The sequence below is a fragment of the Nasonia vitripennis genome (assembly GCF_009193385.2).
Source record: "Nasonia vitripennis strain AsymCx chromosome 3 unlocalized genomic scaffold, Nvit_psr_1.1 chr3_random0001, whole genome shotgun sequence".
In the NCBI taxonomy this organism is placed as follows: domain Eukaryota; kingdom Metazoa; phylum Arthropoda; class Insecta; order Hymenoptera; family Pteromalidae; genus Nasonia; species Nasonia vitripennis.
In genome coordinates, this window is record NW_022279620.1 from 485,839 (window position 1) to 502,404 (window position 16,566).

At 39.0% G+C, this 16,566-nt stretch overlaps 3 protein-coding genes across 3 annotated transcripts; 1 reads left to right on the forward strand and 2 right to left on the reverse strand.

Moving 5' to 3' along the window:
• Nucleotides 1–1,186: 1,186 nt before the first annotated feature.
• Nucleotides 1,187–1,793, forward strand: LOC100113793 (histone H4-like). Its single transcript, XM_001598959.4, has one exon. The coding sequence runs from the start codon at nucleotides 1,459–1,461 to the stop codon at nucleotides 1,768–1,770; it is 312 nt and encodes a 103-aa protein (XP_001599009.1). The 5' UTR covers nucleotides 1,187–1,458; the 3' UTR covers nucleotides 1,771–1,793.
• A 10,447-nt stretch (nucleotides 1,794–12,240) lies between these two features.
• LOC116416619 lies at nucleotides 12,241–15,888 on the reverse strand. The gene is made up of 3 exons (XM_032601684.1): nucleotides 15,287–15,888; nucleotides 13,318–15,209; nucleotides 12,241–13,242 (listed from the first exon to the last, which is right to left on the reverse strand). The coding sequence occupies exons 2-3, from the start codon at nucleotides 14,334–14,336 to the stop codon at nucleotides 12,267–12,269; spliced, it is 1,995 nt and encodes a 664-aa protein (XP_032457575.1). The 5' UTR covers nucleotides 14,337–15,209; nucleotides 15,287–15,888; the 3' UTR covers nucleotides 12,241–12,266.
• On the reverse strand, nucleotides 14,370–16,006 carry LOC116416618 (uncharacterized protein DKFZp434B061-like). Its single transcript, XM_032601680.1, has 5 exons — nucleotides 15,988–16,006; nucleotides 15,287–15,904; nucleotides 15,178–15,209; nucleotides 14,992–15,046; nucleotides 14,370–14,536 (listed from the first exon to the last, which is right to left on the reverse strand). Exons 1-5 carry the CDS (start codon nucleotides 16,004–16,006, stop codon nucleotides 14,370–14,372), a joined length of 891 nt encoding a protein of 296 aa, XP_032457571.1.
• Between the last annotated feature and the right edge of the window lie 560 nt (nucleotides 16,007–16,566).

Sequence of the window (16,566 nt, forward strand, 5' to 3'; positions counted from 1 at the left end):
ATTACATCAAAAATTAAGATTAGACAAAGGTTACTTACAAATAAACCGTAAGAAAATCGAACTTAAATCTACAACGCAGCTAAACACAATAAATACTAGTATAACAGCAGTATAAAAAAAAACATATAGGAAATTGAAACAAAGGAGATAACTGTATTACAAGATTTAAAAAAATACTAAATATAGTAGGAGAAATTCAAGATAGTGTAAATAAAGGCATCTCAGAAAATATGAGAGCAACCCAGAACACACAGTTGACTCGTCAGATTTCATAAAAGAAAACTTGGATGAAGCACAACTGAGCAGCTGGAAAAAACGAAGTCTTACAGACTTCATTTATGATTCAAAGGCAGTTCATAGGAAACATTAATAAAACTCTCGAAAGTACAGAAAAAGAAGGAACTGAGGAATATTGCATACAAAATTTTCCAACATTTGTAAAAACACTTAAAGATAATGTAGATTTTGAATGAGATAAAAAATATCTACGTCATACAAATGAAATAAATTTCATCACGTTTGACATAGAGGATATGCCTGATACTTTTACAGGAATTCCAGGATTACCACTGCCAAAAGAAGCAGAAACTTTGAACTGCGGTTCTATATACTTAACGTCAGAAGGTAGAAAAAAAGCAGAGGAAATTGCAAAATTAAGTAAAAATGAGAGAAACAAACTATTAATAAATACAATAAATTTAAATCATTTATCGAGAAGGAAAAGAAAATTCGTTGAAGATTTAAATATTATTAAACAAAGACATATGCTGGCTAGAACGATAAAAGTTGGGGACATGCAACGTAGAAGAGTATAAGATAAATTTAACTGATGGAATTCCAGTTTATGTGGAACAATTTCCATTACCATATACATTAAAGCAAATAGCTATCAGTGAAACAACAAATTAATTAGATCTTCAACCAGCGTATTTAATGCTCCATCATGGGTTGTACCAAAAAAAGGTTTAACAAAAGACGAAAAGAAGAAATAGAGGTAAGTTATCGATTACCGAAAATTAAATGCTAAAACAATACCAGATTCATACCTATTACCGAATATAACAGAGATATTCGATTATATGGGAAAAAGCATATATTTTACAACGATTGATATGGTATCAGGTTTTTAACAAATAAAAATGAAAGAGTCGGATATACACAAAACAGCATTTAGCATACACCCATTAGGACCGTTCAAATTTAAAGTACTTCCATTTGAACTAATTATTTCACCTAAATTATTTCAGAGTATTTCAATATTAATAAAAGTACTAGGAGAATTATTGGAGAAAGAATTCTGTTATGTTTTGTCACGGGGCAACTTGGCTTTAGCGCGACAGCCGCGAAGATGCTGTCGCGTCAACGAGGGGGATTACTCACTCCTTTTTATCTCCGCACGGCTATCCTTCGAGTTTGCTGGTTGTACTCGTCTTCAGCACTAGTCTCTACTCATTCATCATGACCGGACGTGGAAAGGGAGGACAAGGTTTGGGAAAAGGAGGAGCCAAGCGCCATCGCAAAGTTTTGCGTGACAACATCCAGGGCATCACCAAGCCCGCCATCCGCTGTCTGGCTAGACGTGATGGTGTCAAGCGTATCTCCGGTCTGATCTACGAGGAAACTCGTGGAGTCGTCAAGGTCTTCCTTGAGAATGTCATCCGTGACGCTGTAACCTACACCAAGCACGCCAAGAGGAAGACCGTCACTGCCATGGACGTTGTCTATGCTCTCAAGAGACGAGGCAGCACTCTCTACAGATTTGGCGGTTAAATTACCTGACTCCCTGTATGCAATTTTTAAAACAACGTTAGCCGTGGGTGCAATGCGGACTCCGTACTATGCAGCCGGGCCGCCTCGGTGTACAACTGCGCGGCGTGCGAAGCTCGCCGCGCTTTCTTCGCGTATAGAGTCTCCGGCCAGGCGCGCGCTCTGTAGCCGCGCCGCGATGTAACCGGCTTTACTCTACCGGGTTCGTCGGAAGGACGCAACGGGAATACGGAATAAATATTGCATTCGTGTACTATTGAAAGATGGCTATATTCTTCAAGACGTTGGTACAATATATCGCGCGTCGCGAGAGGACGAGTTCGCACTCGCGGCTCGGACTGGAGACGGGCCGACGACTCGGTGGCAGCGAGCCTCGGCCTCGACGCCTGCAGCCGATTCGGTTGTTTATGAATCGCGCAATAGCTAACGTGACGAACTTACAGTTTGGATGCGCGCGTGTCTCCCACACGTCCTTACTGTACTCGCGCTTTTGCCTATCTGTCTAGCGCACTGATTCCGCGCGCGCTTCCCGAGTACCGCCGAACTGGCAACGTCGCCCTCACGCATGAAATGGTCGCGCGAAATACGAATTCGCGTTCGCTCGTTACACCCCCCTTCCAGACGCTGCGCAGCCCTGCGACCTGGTCGCGCGCCTGACTTGATGAAGCTGTAAATGGGGTAATGACAAGGTAGGAAGGATCGTCGTAGCAAAAGAAAAACACGGTGATTGTAGAAAACTAAGGTACTCTATTCCTTTCAACTCCGTCCGTCTTCTACATCTCCACTACTTCTTCTTGAAATCCCGTGACGTCGACGCCAGGATCTCTTTGTGGCGCTTAAACTCTGGGCACTGGTGGGACCGCCGCACTCCCGGATATCCGCACACGTAGCAGCGCGGTTCCTCCGCCCTCTTCTTTTTGAGGTATTCCGCACGCTGCTGCTCCTTCTGGCGGGCCACCTCTTCTTCATGGCGAGCACGCGCGCGACCTGCTTCTCGACGCGCGCCTTCTCCACCAGACGTTCGCGGTCTTCGCGGAGCCGGTCAAGGCGCTCCTCTGCCTCGAGCGCGCGGCGACGGTCGTACCTCCGTCGCCGAGCCCCATCAATGAGGACCTGCTCCTCCCGCCGATCTTCTATATGGCGGGCCCACACCTGCGCGTCTGGGTCGGCCCGCGATCCGGCAGCCTGGAGGTAGGCGTCGAAGCGCGCAAACAGGTACACCTCCTAGTCCTCCGACTCCCGGATGGTGTCCCTCAGGATGCGCAACTCCCTGCGCAGCTCCACCCAGCTGTCGGCGCGCTCTTCGTCGTCGAGAGAGCTCGCCCTTGGGGTTGATGGTTCGGGGGTTACACCCCAAGCTCCTGCCTCTTTGCTCGCCGGCTCGTTGTCCGCCAGCGAGTCTCCAGTTGGACGGCAGTAGATAGGCTATAGGCATACCAAAACATAGGCATACTAAAACACCCCCTCTCCTCTCAGAGTGTTTTGGTACCCGATGGAAGAGGAGGGACCCCCTCTCTCTCTCTTCAAGATACTAAAACACCCCCTCTCCTCTCAGAGTGTTTTAGTACCCGATGAGAGAGTGGGATAATTTTTTCTCTCTCCATTATGTTTTGGAATGCCTATAACTTTCTCTACTTTTTTTTTCATTGTTTCTTTAATTTTTTTTTTTACTTTACAGTTTATGCAGATAGAACAATTTCATAAGTTTGACGTTGTGCAATGCACAGGTCGTCTTATAGCTTGGATTATGATATGTGCATACTGTGACGCACTTAAAAGATGGTTTTGACGGATAGTCATATTGTTCAATGTTGTGAACTGTAAATTTGAATCGTTGAAGCCATTTCTGTTTTATTGTACCCATGACAAAAATTTTTGATGCATCATGCAAAGCGTCACGAAGCAAGTTTCCAATTTGAGAGTAGTCATGTCCATCGGTTTTCCAGTTCATGCCATGATGATTATGTTTAAGCCAGTTGTTTTCCCTTTGTATTTTGTCAGAGAGTTTTTTCCAGGGGAAGGGATTTTTAAATATTAGAACAATAGGCTCACTATTATCGTTGAGAGGAATGATTGCAATTTCCTTTAGAATATAATCTTCTCCGGTTTGCTTGAAACCAGTCATGTCTACTGCATACTCCATTTTTTTTTTTTTTTTTTGTGCAACCTAGACGAGTTTCTTGACATCCCCACTGATGGGATTGTACTGAACGATACGATCGTGTAAGATCATGCAGTAGGCTGAAGTATCTGCGGGAAAATCCTTTTTAGCCTCAAACTCTAGACGTACATCAACAGGAGCGTTCTTGAGAGATTCGTTTTGTCGTGAACAGTCAATAACTATTAGCGGTTCATTCTCGATGAACATAGATTTTGTCAGCATCGGCTGTGGATCTCTTCCATAGTATGATTTTTGAAAATTAGCATACGTATCATAGAGAATCGCATACTGATTGTTATATATATCGAGATTCATATTGTTGTATGGATAATATTGTGAATTTAAGAAAAGTTTCACATTACTTATCTCGCAATGATCAAATCTACTCGCATTTGCAGTTCTTACAGCTTTTCTCTTTGTTTGTAGTCCGAGAATTACAAAACGTGGTTTCTCCAGTTGATTTGATGTTTTCACTGTCCAGACGTGTTTATTCGTGCTTGGGAGAAGAGGATATTCAAATATCTCCCAAGAACGAAAACACATAGAGATGGGATTATCTTTACCAATGAAATTCAATAGCTGAATTTTTTGTTTATCAGATGCAATGACATATGGCATTAACCATTCTATCTTCGATATTTTTACTTCACAATCTTCATAAGCAGTTACACCAGATGTCATAGTACCTTCCTGGATTATTGCGTTCAAGTCACTTCTCGATCTTGTAAGAATGAGCTCATGCTTCATGTTAACTATAATTTTTTTATAGTCTTCTGCAAAGCCCATGATCATACTCAGCGGAATCGCAACGTCAAAGTTTCCCTTTTCATCGACAAACGATTTGACGTTTTCTTCATTGCCAAGCCAGCCTGCATTTTCTAGCATATTATTCTGATTCGAATTAAATGAAGTCCATCCTTTCATAAGACTGCTCAAACCAACATTTTTACTTTTATCTATCTCCACAGCATTAATTTCATAACGAATTTCATCAAACAGATGACAAATGCCATTGTTCACGAATGTAGTTTTAGCTGGAGCTGATGAACCAGTTTTGAGTTTCAATTTTCCACATACATGGATAGAACTACGTGATGGCAGGAGACATAGATCTTGATGTTGGATAGAAATACGAATTTCATCGCTGTTGTCAAAGCTTAATGATGAGTATGGCTGATGTGCGTGTACTTCGTAATGAGCAATAGACTCATCGAATACGACACCTGATTGAATGCTTAGAATTTCGTCCATTTTTCTGGAAGCAGCAAAAAATTATACACGTGAATTTTTTCCACGAACTTTTAGTCCTAGACTTTTCAGAAACTGAATGCTCTTGCGTGTTAACGGTTTGAGTTTCTTCGGTCGACTGATGACTGGTTGCCATGATGACTGACTTATATATGATCCAGAATTGTAAACGATGCCCATTATACAGATTTGATGTGGAGTCTAATAGTGATTTCCTCTCCTCGAAAATTCACCAAATTTCCATCCTGATCGACGATTCGAATTTGTAGATGATCTATGCACTTGGCGCTGAGCGGTAGATATATGACATGAGACGGAACTTCTATGATTTTATATCCTGGAGGCACGCGGGGAAAGAACTCATGGATTGTGTGAACTCTTTTGTCATTGATGTAAGCACCTGCAGTGATGTTGCACTCTACTCGCAGTGCGTTGATTTTCAATATTTTCACAGGTAAATCAGAGCTGTGAAGATCTTTAACTTTGAGAATACGAGGAGTGAAGCCAAGGAGACGACCTATTGAATCGTGTGGTCTGAAATCTAAGGGATGACTGCAAGTAATTTCACTTCTGAGAGTATTGTTGTTAGCTTTCAAGGAAAAATTAATTCCTTTAGCTTTCAAAGCTGCTTGTAAAAATTGATCAAGAGCATCAATCTCGTAACTGCCAGTTGGAATAGTAATAAATTCACCATTCAAATGAACTTTATTGTTTGATGAGTCAACGTTTGGAATAGAGTTGAATGTTAAAAGTTCAACTAAGCCCAAAACAAAATTTTTATGCTCTGGTAGTTCGATTGAAGGGAAATATTGTGCTTCTAGAACAGAAGATTTTCCCGTTAGACTCAGAGTGAAACTATCTTCCATGACTGATCGGATGATAATGAATTCATTCGGCTGCGAGCACCTCTTTTTATAGTCTTCCAGCTAAGAAGTAGAGACAAAGATGGCCACATATGAATGAGTCAAAATTTTGATATCTTTTGTAATTGTATTTCACTTCTTTCACGTTAAAATACATCATGAGATCCTTTGGAGGTTTGAGATCACCAAAACTATCAAAATAAAGCACTTCAGAACCTTGCTTGCGATAACAAACCCAGTGAGTACCTCTATTTTGATAGTCATCCAAGTTAACCACTGCAGATTCATTATACCATGGACCATTGGGAGGCAAATTATTTCTCATGAAAACACCTCGGAAATCTGAGATTTTCATCATATGAACATATTTTTTTAGATCGTAGTCAGTCAGTGGACGATTCGAAGTTAAATCGAAGTTTTTTTTTTCTATTCACTTGATTGCTGCCACAACCAATATGAGGTGTCATAAATAATCCCATCCCAGTTTTATAGGGCTTAAGATGGAGTCCTTTGCCTAAAGCAATAGCTTCCATGGTCTTATTATGCCTCTTACTTTCTTCATGATTTTTCTGCGCGGCTTTAGCATCATTAACAGCTTTAGCTATTCCAGCAGCACCTCCTGCTAGAGCACCGGTGGCACTTAGTCCTGCGAACAATGGAATGAGAAAAGGAAGAACTCCACCAATTTTTGCTGGAAGCGGCAGAACACGTGGAATGATAACTTTTTTCTTTCCTCCTACACTTTTAACAGCTTGACGTGCACCCTTCAACGCTGATTGAATAACCTTGCGAGAATGTTTACTTGCTGTCATTGATTTTTTAGCTACAGTCACTAACTTATTAAATTTCAGTCCCATTCCAGTTTTTCCTTTTAATTTCATAGCACTGTTAACAGCAAAAGCAAACGCTTTTTCACCAAGACTCGCATCCTTGGCTCTGACACGCTGCATAGCTTCCTCAGCAAGCTTCTTGTCAGCAGCTTTACGATCTCCGTTTTTATCGGAGTAAGCTATGTCATGTTTTTTACATGCCTGATCAAGCGGATTAATACCAGGATCTCCTCTTTTCATTCGCTTTTTTAATTTGGTTCCGGGACCGCAGTATTGATATCCAGGAAGATGCATTTCAACAGGTAAGTTATTGATAACTTTATCAAGCAATCCATAGCCTTTCGGCTGTTTCTGAGATTTGTGTATGATCATCTCTCTTCGAGTGTTGATTCACAACTGACGTTTATGGTATAAAACGAGCGTTTATATTTCAAGAGCTCAATGTTGAATGTGACTTTGTTGCGTGAACATGGATTTTACCGAGCAAAACGTCAAACTCCCTGTCACGAATTTTGATTTTGGAAAAGAGAAGAGAAAGAAGCGTCATGGGGAATTACTACCAGATAGTATACGAGCAGTATTCTGTGGTCCATCAAACTGTGGAAAAACAAATAGTTTATTGGCTCTAATTACACACCCCAATGGTCTTAGATTTGAGAATTTATATGTATACTCTAAATCCTTGAATCAGCCAAAGTATCAATTTCTCAAAAATGTCTTGGATCCGATTGAAGGAGTATCATATCTTCCGTTTAGTGAGCATGAATCTGTAGTATCTCCAGATGAAGCCCTACCAAATTCAATTATGATTTTTGATGATGTGGCATGTGAGAAGCAGGATAACGTCAGAGCATTCTTCTGTATGGGAAGACATAAGAGTGTAGATAGTTTCTATCTATGTCAATCTTATGCTCATATAGGAAAACATCTCATTAGGGATAATGTCAATTTGTTAGTAATTTATCGACAAGATGATGTAAATCTTAAACATATCTATGAAGATCATGTGAATACTGATTTAACTTTCAATGAATTTCGGAATCTTTGTTCTGAATGTTGGAAGAATGATAGATATGGATTCATCGTCATTGACAAAGATAGACCGATGAATGAGGGTAGATACAGAAAAGGATTTGACTGTTTTGCAATAAAAAAGGAATTATGAGTCTCAAACTTGCAGTTCAGTTGTAGACATCGCCACGTCAGCATGTCAGACTTCAAGAAAGAGAAGAATGTTCTTAGTGAGCTCTTGCGAGCTCGTGAGGCTATTAAAAAAAATACACTTTATTAAAACAGGAGAAAGATGATTTTGAAAAAGTCATCGGCGATACTCTAAAACCAGTCGTCACACCACTTGAAAAACTTGTTGAGATGAAAAGTGAAAGTCCACTGCAGCAACCATCCAATCACATTTTTGTTAAAAACAGCAGTAAGAAAATGAAAAAACGAACAAGAATCGATCGATCAAGTTTGCTCAACGATCAAAATAATAATAATAATAAATCAAGTTTAATGGATTATACTGTTTATGATTATGATGATGATGATGATGATGATAATGCTTTTAACACAATAACCAATTCTACATTTAAATCTACGAGTGGAAAAAATGAATCAGCTGAAGATTTTTTATCATTGTTAGATAAAAGCCGTAGAACAATTGACAATATATACGGAGTGCGAAAGGTTGATGGAGTGTATATGATTGGTGATTCAGAAATAGAGTTTGATGATAAATATGTCAAAGTCAGAAATGAAAGTTATCCTAAAACGAATGGACTAATGGAATTGCTATTTAAAAAATATCCCGATGATCTTCTTCTGAGTTCAGCAGATCGTGAAAATTATCGCAAGATTCTGGAAGCATCAAATGCTCATCGGAAAAAATTCAGCAAAGATGAATCTATAAGAATGTCGAGAAGTAATAAATATAAGAATATTTTAGCTCCAATGTTCCGCAGCACTCCACGTAAAAAGAACAACAGCAGCGGAGGAGGACTTGTACCTAAATATAAAATAGCTAAGAAAAATTCTTCCATAGATCTTGTCTACTGGGACGATCCAAATGAGCTTGTCGAACGACTTCGATTATTGATTGCCGAACGATCTGCTGGAAATAACAATCACACCAACGAAATTCATTCAATTATTGAAGAATTGCGTGAAGCTGGGCATATATATTGATACGCATCTTTCTTCTTTGCATCAGTACTACCATGAGTCTCGATGTGTTCGGAAGAAAACTTGGGAGCTCGCAGCAAGTGAGTCGCGGGCCTCCAGGAAATGGTTTTAATTTTACATCAGACGGCGATTTTGACTTAGAGGAGAAGCGACTCTGTAATCTCGGAGAGCCACGCAATCCAAAAGATGCAATCACTTTGCATTCACTGCAAGTTATCCTGCAGACGGAAGTAAATTATATATCTTCTAAAATTACTGGAATTGGTGAACTTATAGACCAATATAGGGAGCAAGTTGAAAGCCTTAAATCTGATGTGGACAAAAAATTAAAATATCTTAATGATATTTCTCAACGTAATTTCGCAAGCGTTGAATATATTATTGGTCAATTGAATAATTTTATAATCAAAGAAGATGGAAAAGCAAAAAGTAGCTGAAGAGCTGCATAAAGCTGCACGCCGCAGGTACAAGCGAAGAAAATATGATATACGCGGAATAGATGAGACTTGGCAAGGTGATCTTGTGGAAATGATTCCTTACGCTAGCGAGAACAAAGATTTCCGCTACTTACTCACTGTCATAGACATATTTTCAAAGTACGCGTGGGCCGTGCCAGTCAAGTCGAAGAGTGGTCAGGATGTTACTGCAGCTATGAAGTCAATACTGAAAGAAGGACGAGTACCGAAGAATCTACAAACTGACCAAGGAAAAGAATTTTACAATTCAATTTTTCAAAAACTTATGAAGAAGCACAATATACACTTATACTCTTCACATAGTAATCTTCATGCAAGTATATGCGAACGATTCAATAGAACGTTAAAAAATGCAATGTGGACAGAATTCAGCAAACAAGGAAGCTATAAATGGTTGGATATTCTACCTAACTTGCTCAAAGCATACAATTCGAGAAAACATCGGACAACAGGAATCGAGCCTGAAAATGTTACACAGGCAAATGAGAGAGAGGTCAAGAGACGTTTTCCTACTGAAAAGTCGTCAGTGAAAGAACCGAAATTCAAAGTAGGAGATAAAGTACGAATAAGTAGGTTAAAAAATGTTTTTGAAAAAGGTTACACACCAAATTGGTCTACGGAAATTTTCACAATAACGCGAGTTGTAAAAACAGATCCAGTAACTTACCACCTCAAAGATTATTATGATAAACCCGTCTCTGGTGGCTTTTATGAAACGGAAATTCATAAAACTATGTATCCGGAAATTTATTTAGTAGAAAAAGTTTTAAAGAAAAGTGGTAAACGCGTATATGTTAAATGGTTAGGATTCAGTAGCGATCACAATAGTTGGATAGATAAAAATGAGATTGTATAAATTATTCAAGGTTCTAAAAAATAAGAAAGCAATTGTTATTATATTTAATAATGTATTTTTATTCATGTGAATTGTAGTTTTAACAAATAAATAGTATTTAATAATTATCAGTCTTTGTATTTCATTATTTTAGCATGTGGTGAACTTAAAAGAAGTTCCACCCTGATATGTTATAAATAAACTAAGTTTATTTGCTGTGTTTGAAAGATTATTGAAAAGTTCTTGATCTTTCAAGATTGCTGATGAGATCTTTTCTGGCAGAAATATTTGAAAGCTGTCATCAATCTCAGCCACGATCTTCGTGCCGAATCTAGTCTTCACCTCCTTGAGTTCAGTCACCATGTACTCATGATCTTTTTCTAAGTCCGTGACTTTCTTCTTAGGCAAGAACTCGCGCTCAGCAATTTTGTTAAGTGCAGATAGATCCATTCTGAAACGTGAAAAAAATAAGAATTTGTGTGTTAGAGAAAAGATTTTCTTTGAGAACAAAAAAAAATAGTGAGAATCAGCTATGAACTTACTTGAAAATGTTAAGTGAGTCTTGGTTTCTTCTCCAAAGGTAGGTAATTTTCAAGCTCGACTGCTCGAATGTGCTTTTCACCGTGGTGCGTCGGTTCATATAGCCCATTCCCCACCACGATGTCTGCCCCTTCCATAGCCTCTTGTAGAATATCTCTTCTATTGGAAGATGCCCCCTCCATCGATGGATTCCATTCGTGCATTAGCTCCTCACAAACATCGTATTCTATAAAGATTTGTTCGCCTGTATCGCCATAAAGTGTCATCCCCACTCGTGCTGCACTGTTTTCATTGGACAATTCGCTCCCCCTCTCCATTGCTCTCTCGCTTTCTTCTTTAGTATTGGTCGCTTCATACCCCTTCTCCAATTCCATCTCCCCCACTCTTTCTCCTCTTGTATCAGCCATTTTTTCATCCTCCTCCATTTGACTTACAGCCAGTGCCATCTGCTCCTCAATAATTCGGTAATGACCCCAAGGCAAAGTGTCTGTGCTATGAGGTAATAAGTATCTTTTATCATCATGCGGACTTAGTGCTATTTTGTTCTGTTTTTCAGTATGCACTATGTGTAATTTAGAGCGAATGTTGCACTGCTCACGTTTAACAATAATTTGTTCTTCAAGACATTTTCGATAATCTTCGAACGTGATTGTTTTCTTCACAACACTTGACTTTATGCCTTTGGCTTTTTTCACAGTCTCAGATCCATCTATCAAAATACTATACATTTTGCTACGTAAACCAATAAATTCTGTCATAATCTTGCCATTACATTCATCTTTCATTAATCCAGGCACTTTTTTATTGACACGTGGAATTCCAAATTGATTGTTCTCTTTGTAATCAGAAGTATCAAATTTGTGCAAGTCTTCTTTCATTATTTTATACATATCCACGTCATCAACTTCATATATTAGACTATCTGTGTCGGTGTAAAGGAGTTTACATTTTTCCCCAAGTCGCCGCTTCATATACGAATAATGAAAATCGTATAACAATGTTTTAGACATATCGAGAATGCTGAGACCAACGTATATTGGTTTTTTAATTGTAATACTTGTTCTCTTTAGCTGTATAGCAACCAAATTTTCATCAAAGATAGCACAACTATGAAAATTTGGTTGAGCTATACGTGCTTCTGCTCCATATCGACCAGTAAATTTATTCACTAATCGCACATCAACGCGAGATCGTTCTCGCTCGATGCACTTACCATATACTGCATTAATTAATAACTTGTAGAAAAGCTTCTCAAACTCATTCTTGGCCTGCTTTCTCTTCTCTGTATTAAATTCAACATATGGTTTGAGCCAAGGCTTCTGCTCAAAACTCAGAATCCTATGCACTTTTTTAAGTCGAAGTCCATTATCTAGTACCTGCAAAGTAGCCTGTATCAGAGTCTGGTGGTGCATTGAAAAAATTTGAATTTGTTTCATATTCAATCCATTTGAATTTTCCCACTGGTAAATACTGCACCATGGCCCATCCATAAAGATTATTAATATCAAAATATAAGAGCGTCTTCGTTTTCTGCTTCTTATCATATGATGATCCCATGTAGGGATTGTTTGCCTTAGCATACCGATTGCAACATTGACTTATTCCTCCTCGAATGCCTGCTTCAATAAACATCAGCATATCTATATCTGTGAGAAGCTCCAATTCCACTTTTGTCATTTTTAGAGCTGCTGAAAATGTGAGACCTGGAGTCGTGTAAAAGTGTGTAGGACATAAACTATACGCTTTCAGTGATGTCTCTCGAAAACTTTCAAAGACGTCAGCTAATAATAAAACATCTGTTTTCAAGTACAAATCAGAATATTCACCCAAAGTTCTTGTAGAAAACATATTCCACACTGTAACAGCATGATGATAGTCTTCATCAATAATGTGAGAATCTGTTAGTTTATTGTAAAACTCATTCTTTTCTGGCAGTTTTGTAGTCATCAACTTGTCCAATCCATCTACGAAATCATATGGAAATACACCTTTTCGTCTCAGAAGATTGATTTGCTCATCTGTAAATCCATCAGTTTTGAACTCATTTACTGCTATCGGCACTGTTTCCAAATATGATGCAAGCTTTTCCAACGATGATGGTAAAAAACGCCATGAATCAATAAATCTAAAACTGATGTCACAGTCATCTATAAACTTCGTAAATGAAATATATTTTTCTTTGTTGTGAGGTATCAGAGATACTCGTCCAGTCATTATTGTAGAAGTAGCAATCTCTTTCAAAATGAAGTGTGTGTCATAATTGAGGTTATGAAAGATAACCGGCACAAACCTCGAATCCTTGTAATTTAAATTGCATGAATTGTGAGCTGCCCCTCTGAAACTAAATAGAAAAAAATGTCTTACATGTTGTACAGCATTAAAGTCAAATATTTGTATACATTAAAAACTAACGTACCGTCCTGTTAGATGACAATGGTCTCGTACTGCGAGTTCATCATTTTTAATAGGCTTTCGACATATATGACAAACAGTTGACCCCCGAAAAGATAATTCTTCTAGATCTGTAAGTCTCATTGGTTTTGGATTTTTGTAGAGTAGATCAATCTTTTCACTAATTCCTTTCAATTCTCGAACAAACCATTTTGCCGGTGTCTCTTCATCTTCATTTTTATGTCTGTATGATTTATAAACAGATAAACTGTCATCAAAGCTGCACTTTATATAATAGCCTATGCTATATGCTTCATGAAGCTGAAAAGCATTTTCATTTTCAGTAGGCTTTAACAAACATTCGAAATCTGCATAAATAACAAAAGGAACTTTTTCACTTTTATTATAATCTTCAAATTTAAGAATGTTATTCTTAAAGTCGGGCAAATTAATTCGACATTTATTTATATTTTTGCAATAATTTTCGTGCATTTCCAGCCTTTCTTTACAGTAAAAAATTTGTAAACACCTTTCGCAGTGGTATGATTTTACATGAGATTTGCTTAATTGAGAGCTTAAAATTCGAGACAGATACTTAATCCAAACGTAGTGGTATTTAGGCAGGCTTCCGCCAACATCATGATTATTTTCTTCATTTTCATCTATGTAAAAATCTTGAATGAGGAGTAGATTTACATGTTTTTCTTTCTTTTCTTTTGTAATATGGCATGGCGATACTTCAAACTTTTCATTATACTTTTTTAACATGTATACATTTACTGAAATATCATTTAATTTTTCAAATTTTGGTACATCTTTAAGTTTGACTGGAAATTCTATATCACCAAAGTTCAGCTCGTTCTCATACATACGATATTGATTAACTCTATTGGGATTAGTTTCACTAGGATGCAATGCTGAAAGTATAGCATACTTGAAACACTGATTATCATTATTACGAATATTAACACATGCCTTTTTCTTTTCTATAAACTTTGGAAGTGGAATGAAGGAACTCCCCTTGATTGGAGAATATTTTTTCATATTGATACACAAACTGATAATACTCGTCAGGGTCTAGCCAGAATCTTTCTCCTGAAATTCTTCAAGCTGGGTGAGAATAGGTTCTTTGATATGATCTTTAAACCATTCTTCCAAATTCGTTGACATGAATGCTGTAACACTTTCACTTGTAAAATATTTAATGTCAGTCGTTTCCTCTCCATTTTTCTGCATAGAAAATTCTGCGATAAAGTCAGAATTTATTTTTACAGCGTTATATTCCTTCAAGCAATCTTCTACTTTAACCTTGAAAAGCTTTTGCGCATCGTTAAAAAAACTTAGAATGTCCACATGCTTTATATTTACAACTACACCTGTTCTAATTCGATTTTGAAAAGCTGATTCTACATCACGCCACTCAACTCTAGCTTCAGTTTCTTCCTCTTCTAGTGATCTATTATTATCTCATCATCTATAATCCGCGGTAAATTGCGTTGTTGTTGCTGCTGAGGTTGCTGTTGTTGCTGTGACGGCTGTTGCTGCTGTTGCTGTGGCTGCTGCTGTTGCTGTTGCTGCTGTTGTTCCTGCTGCTGTTGCTGCTGCTGTTGCTGGTGTTGCTGTGGCTGCTGCTGTTGCTGCTGCTGTTGCTGCTGCTGTTGTTGCTGCTGCTGTTGCTGTTGTTGCTGCTGCTGTTTACTATCAGTCCTTTTTAATTGCAAAATACCACGTCTCGGTACTGGGTCTCGTAACCTCTGAAAAATTAAAGCAAACAAAAAATAAATTTATTGTATACAAAATAAAACTAATTTATAGTTAAAGCATTTTTTTTACCTGAAGTCATTGTAGATGTTCCTGGTTTTGGTGACGTCTCTCTCTCTCCTACCTTTTTCTTCTTCTGCTCGTTGCCTTTTTGATCTTTAACAATAAAAAACAGATTAGCATTTTTTTAAATAAAGTTATATAATTTTAAGAATAAATTTAATATTTTTTACCATTTACTTTTCTCTTCATATTCGAGGACGCGATCTTAGGAATCGGCTTGAGATCGCGTATACTTTTAACAGATGTACATGTTCCGCTAGAGCTGGAGCTCGAACTAGAGCTCAAACTAGAGCTCGAACTCGAGCTCGAACTCGAGCTAGAACTTGAGCTCGACCGAGACCGTCTTCTTCGGGTCACCGAAGATTGTCGAGGCTGCTTAGCCGTCAAAGATCGCCGAGGCTGCTCAGCCATTGGGGATCGCTGCGCCGGATTAGCCGCCGAGGATCGTCGAGGATGCTCAGCCGTCGAAGATCTCTGAGGCTGCTCAGCCATTGGGGATCGCCGTGGCGGGTCAGCCGTCGGAGATCGCTGCGTCGGGTCAGCCGCCGAGGATCGTCGAGGATGCTCAGCCGTCGAAGATCTCTGCGGCTGCTCAGCCGTCGAAGATCTCTGCGGCTGCTCAGCCGTCGAGGATCGTCGAGGCTGGTCAGCCACCGGGGATCGTTGTGGTAGGTCAGCCACCGGGGATCGTCGTGGCAGGTTAGCCGCCGGAGATCGTCGTGGCAGGTCAGCCATCGGAGATCGTCGCGATGCTAATTGCTGCAAAGCAGCATTTGGTGGTTGTGGCACTGCAAACATTAAAAAAATTTTAAATAAATTAATTTAAAGAAAAAAACTTTGAATAGTATAATAAAAAAAAAAATTCACTTACGTGTTTCGCCACGTTCCATTGCCACAGGAGACGTAGTCGAGCATTGTTAGGAGAGTTGGTGCGTTGGCGACCAGCCAACGTATACGCTCCTGGGCGACCTGCAGACTCCGTCGGCTTCGAGAAGGCTGCATTGGTGAATTTAGCTTCTTCGGTGACATTTTCTTGTCAGCTTGCAAGAAAAATCCTGACTCCGGTGTATCTTGAGGGGTTATTGCTCGAAGGCGGGAGAACACTTTTTCACTATTTTGCCGAATGAACTTGGAAACGAGGAGTGAATTGACTGACGAAGCATGCACCGGGTCCTTAAATACGGTGGACAGCGAAGCTTCCTTTCCACTGTCAATTGCCCTAAGTTCCTTCGAATTGCCGAAAAATTTCCACTTTCTTCTCATAGAACCTCCCTTAGACACTTCCCACCGAATTTTTAAAAATCTCCTCCTCTCACAAAATTGACCATCCCTCAATCACGAGTGCACCCTACGCTTTTTTGAGGGAGAGAGAGAGATTGAGCGTAAGATTATCTCTTCAAGAATCGTCAGTTTCAAAGTGTGTGCGAAAAATTATCTCTAACGTGGAAAA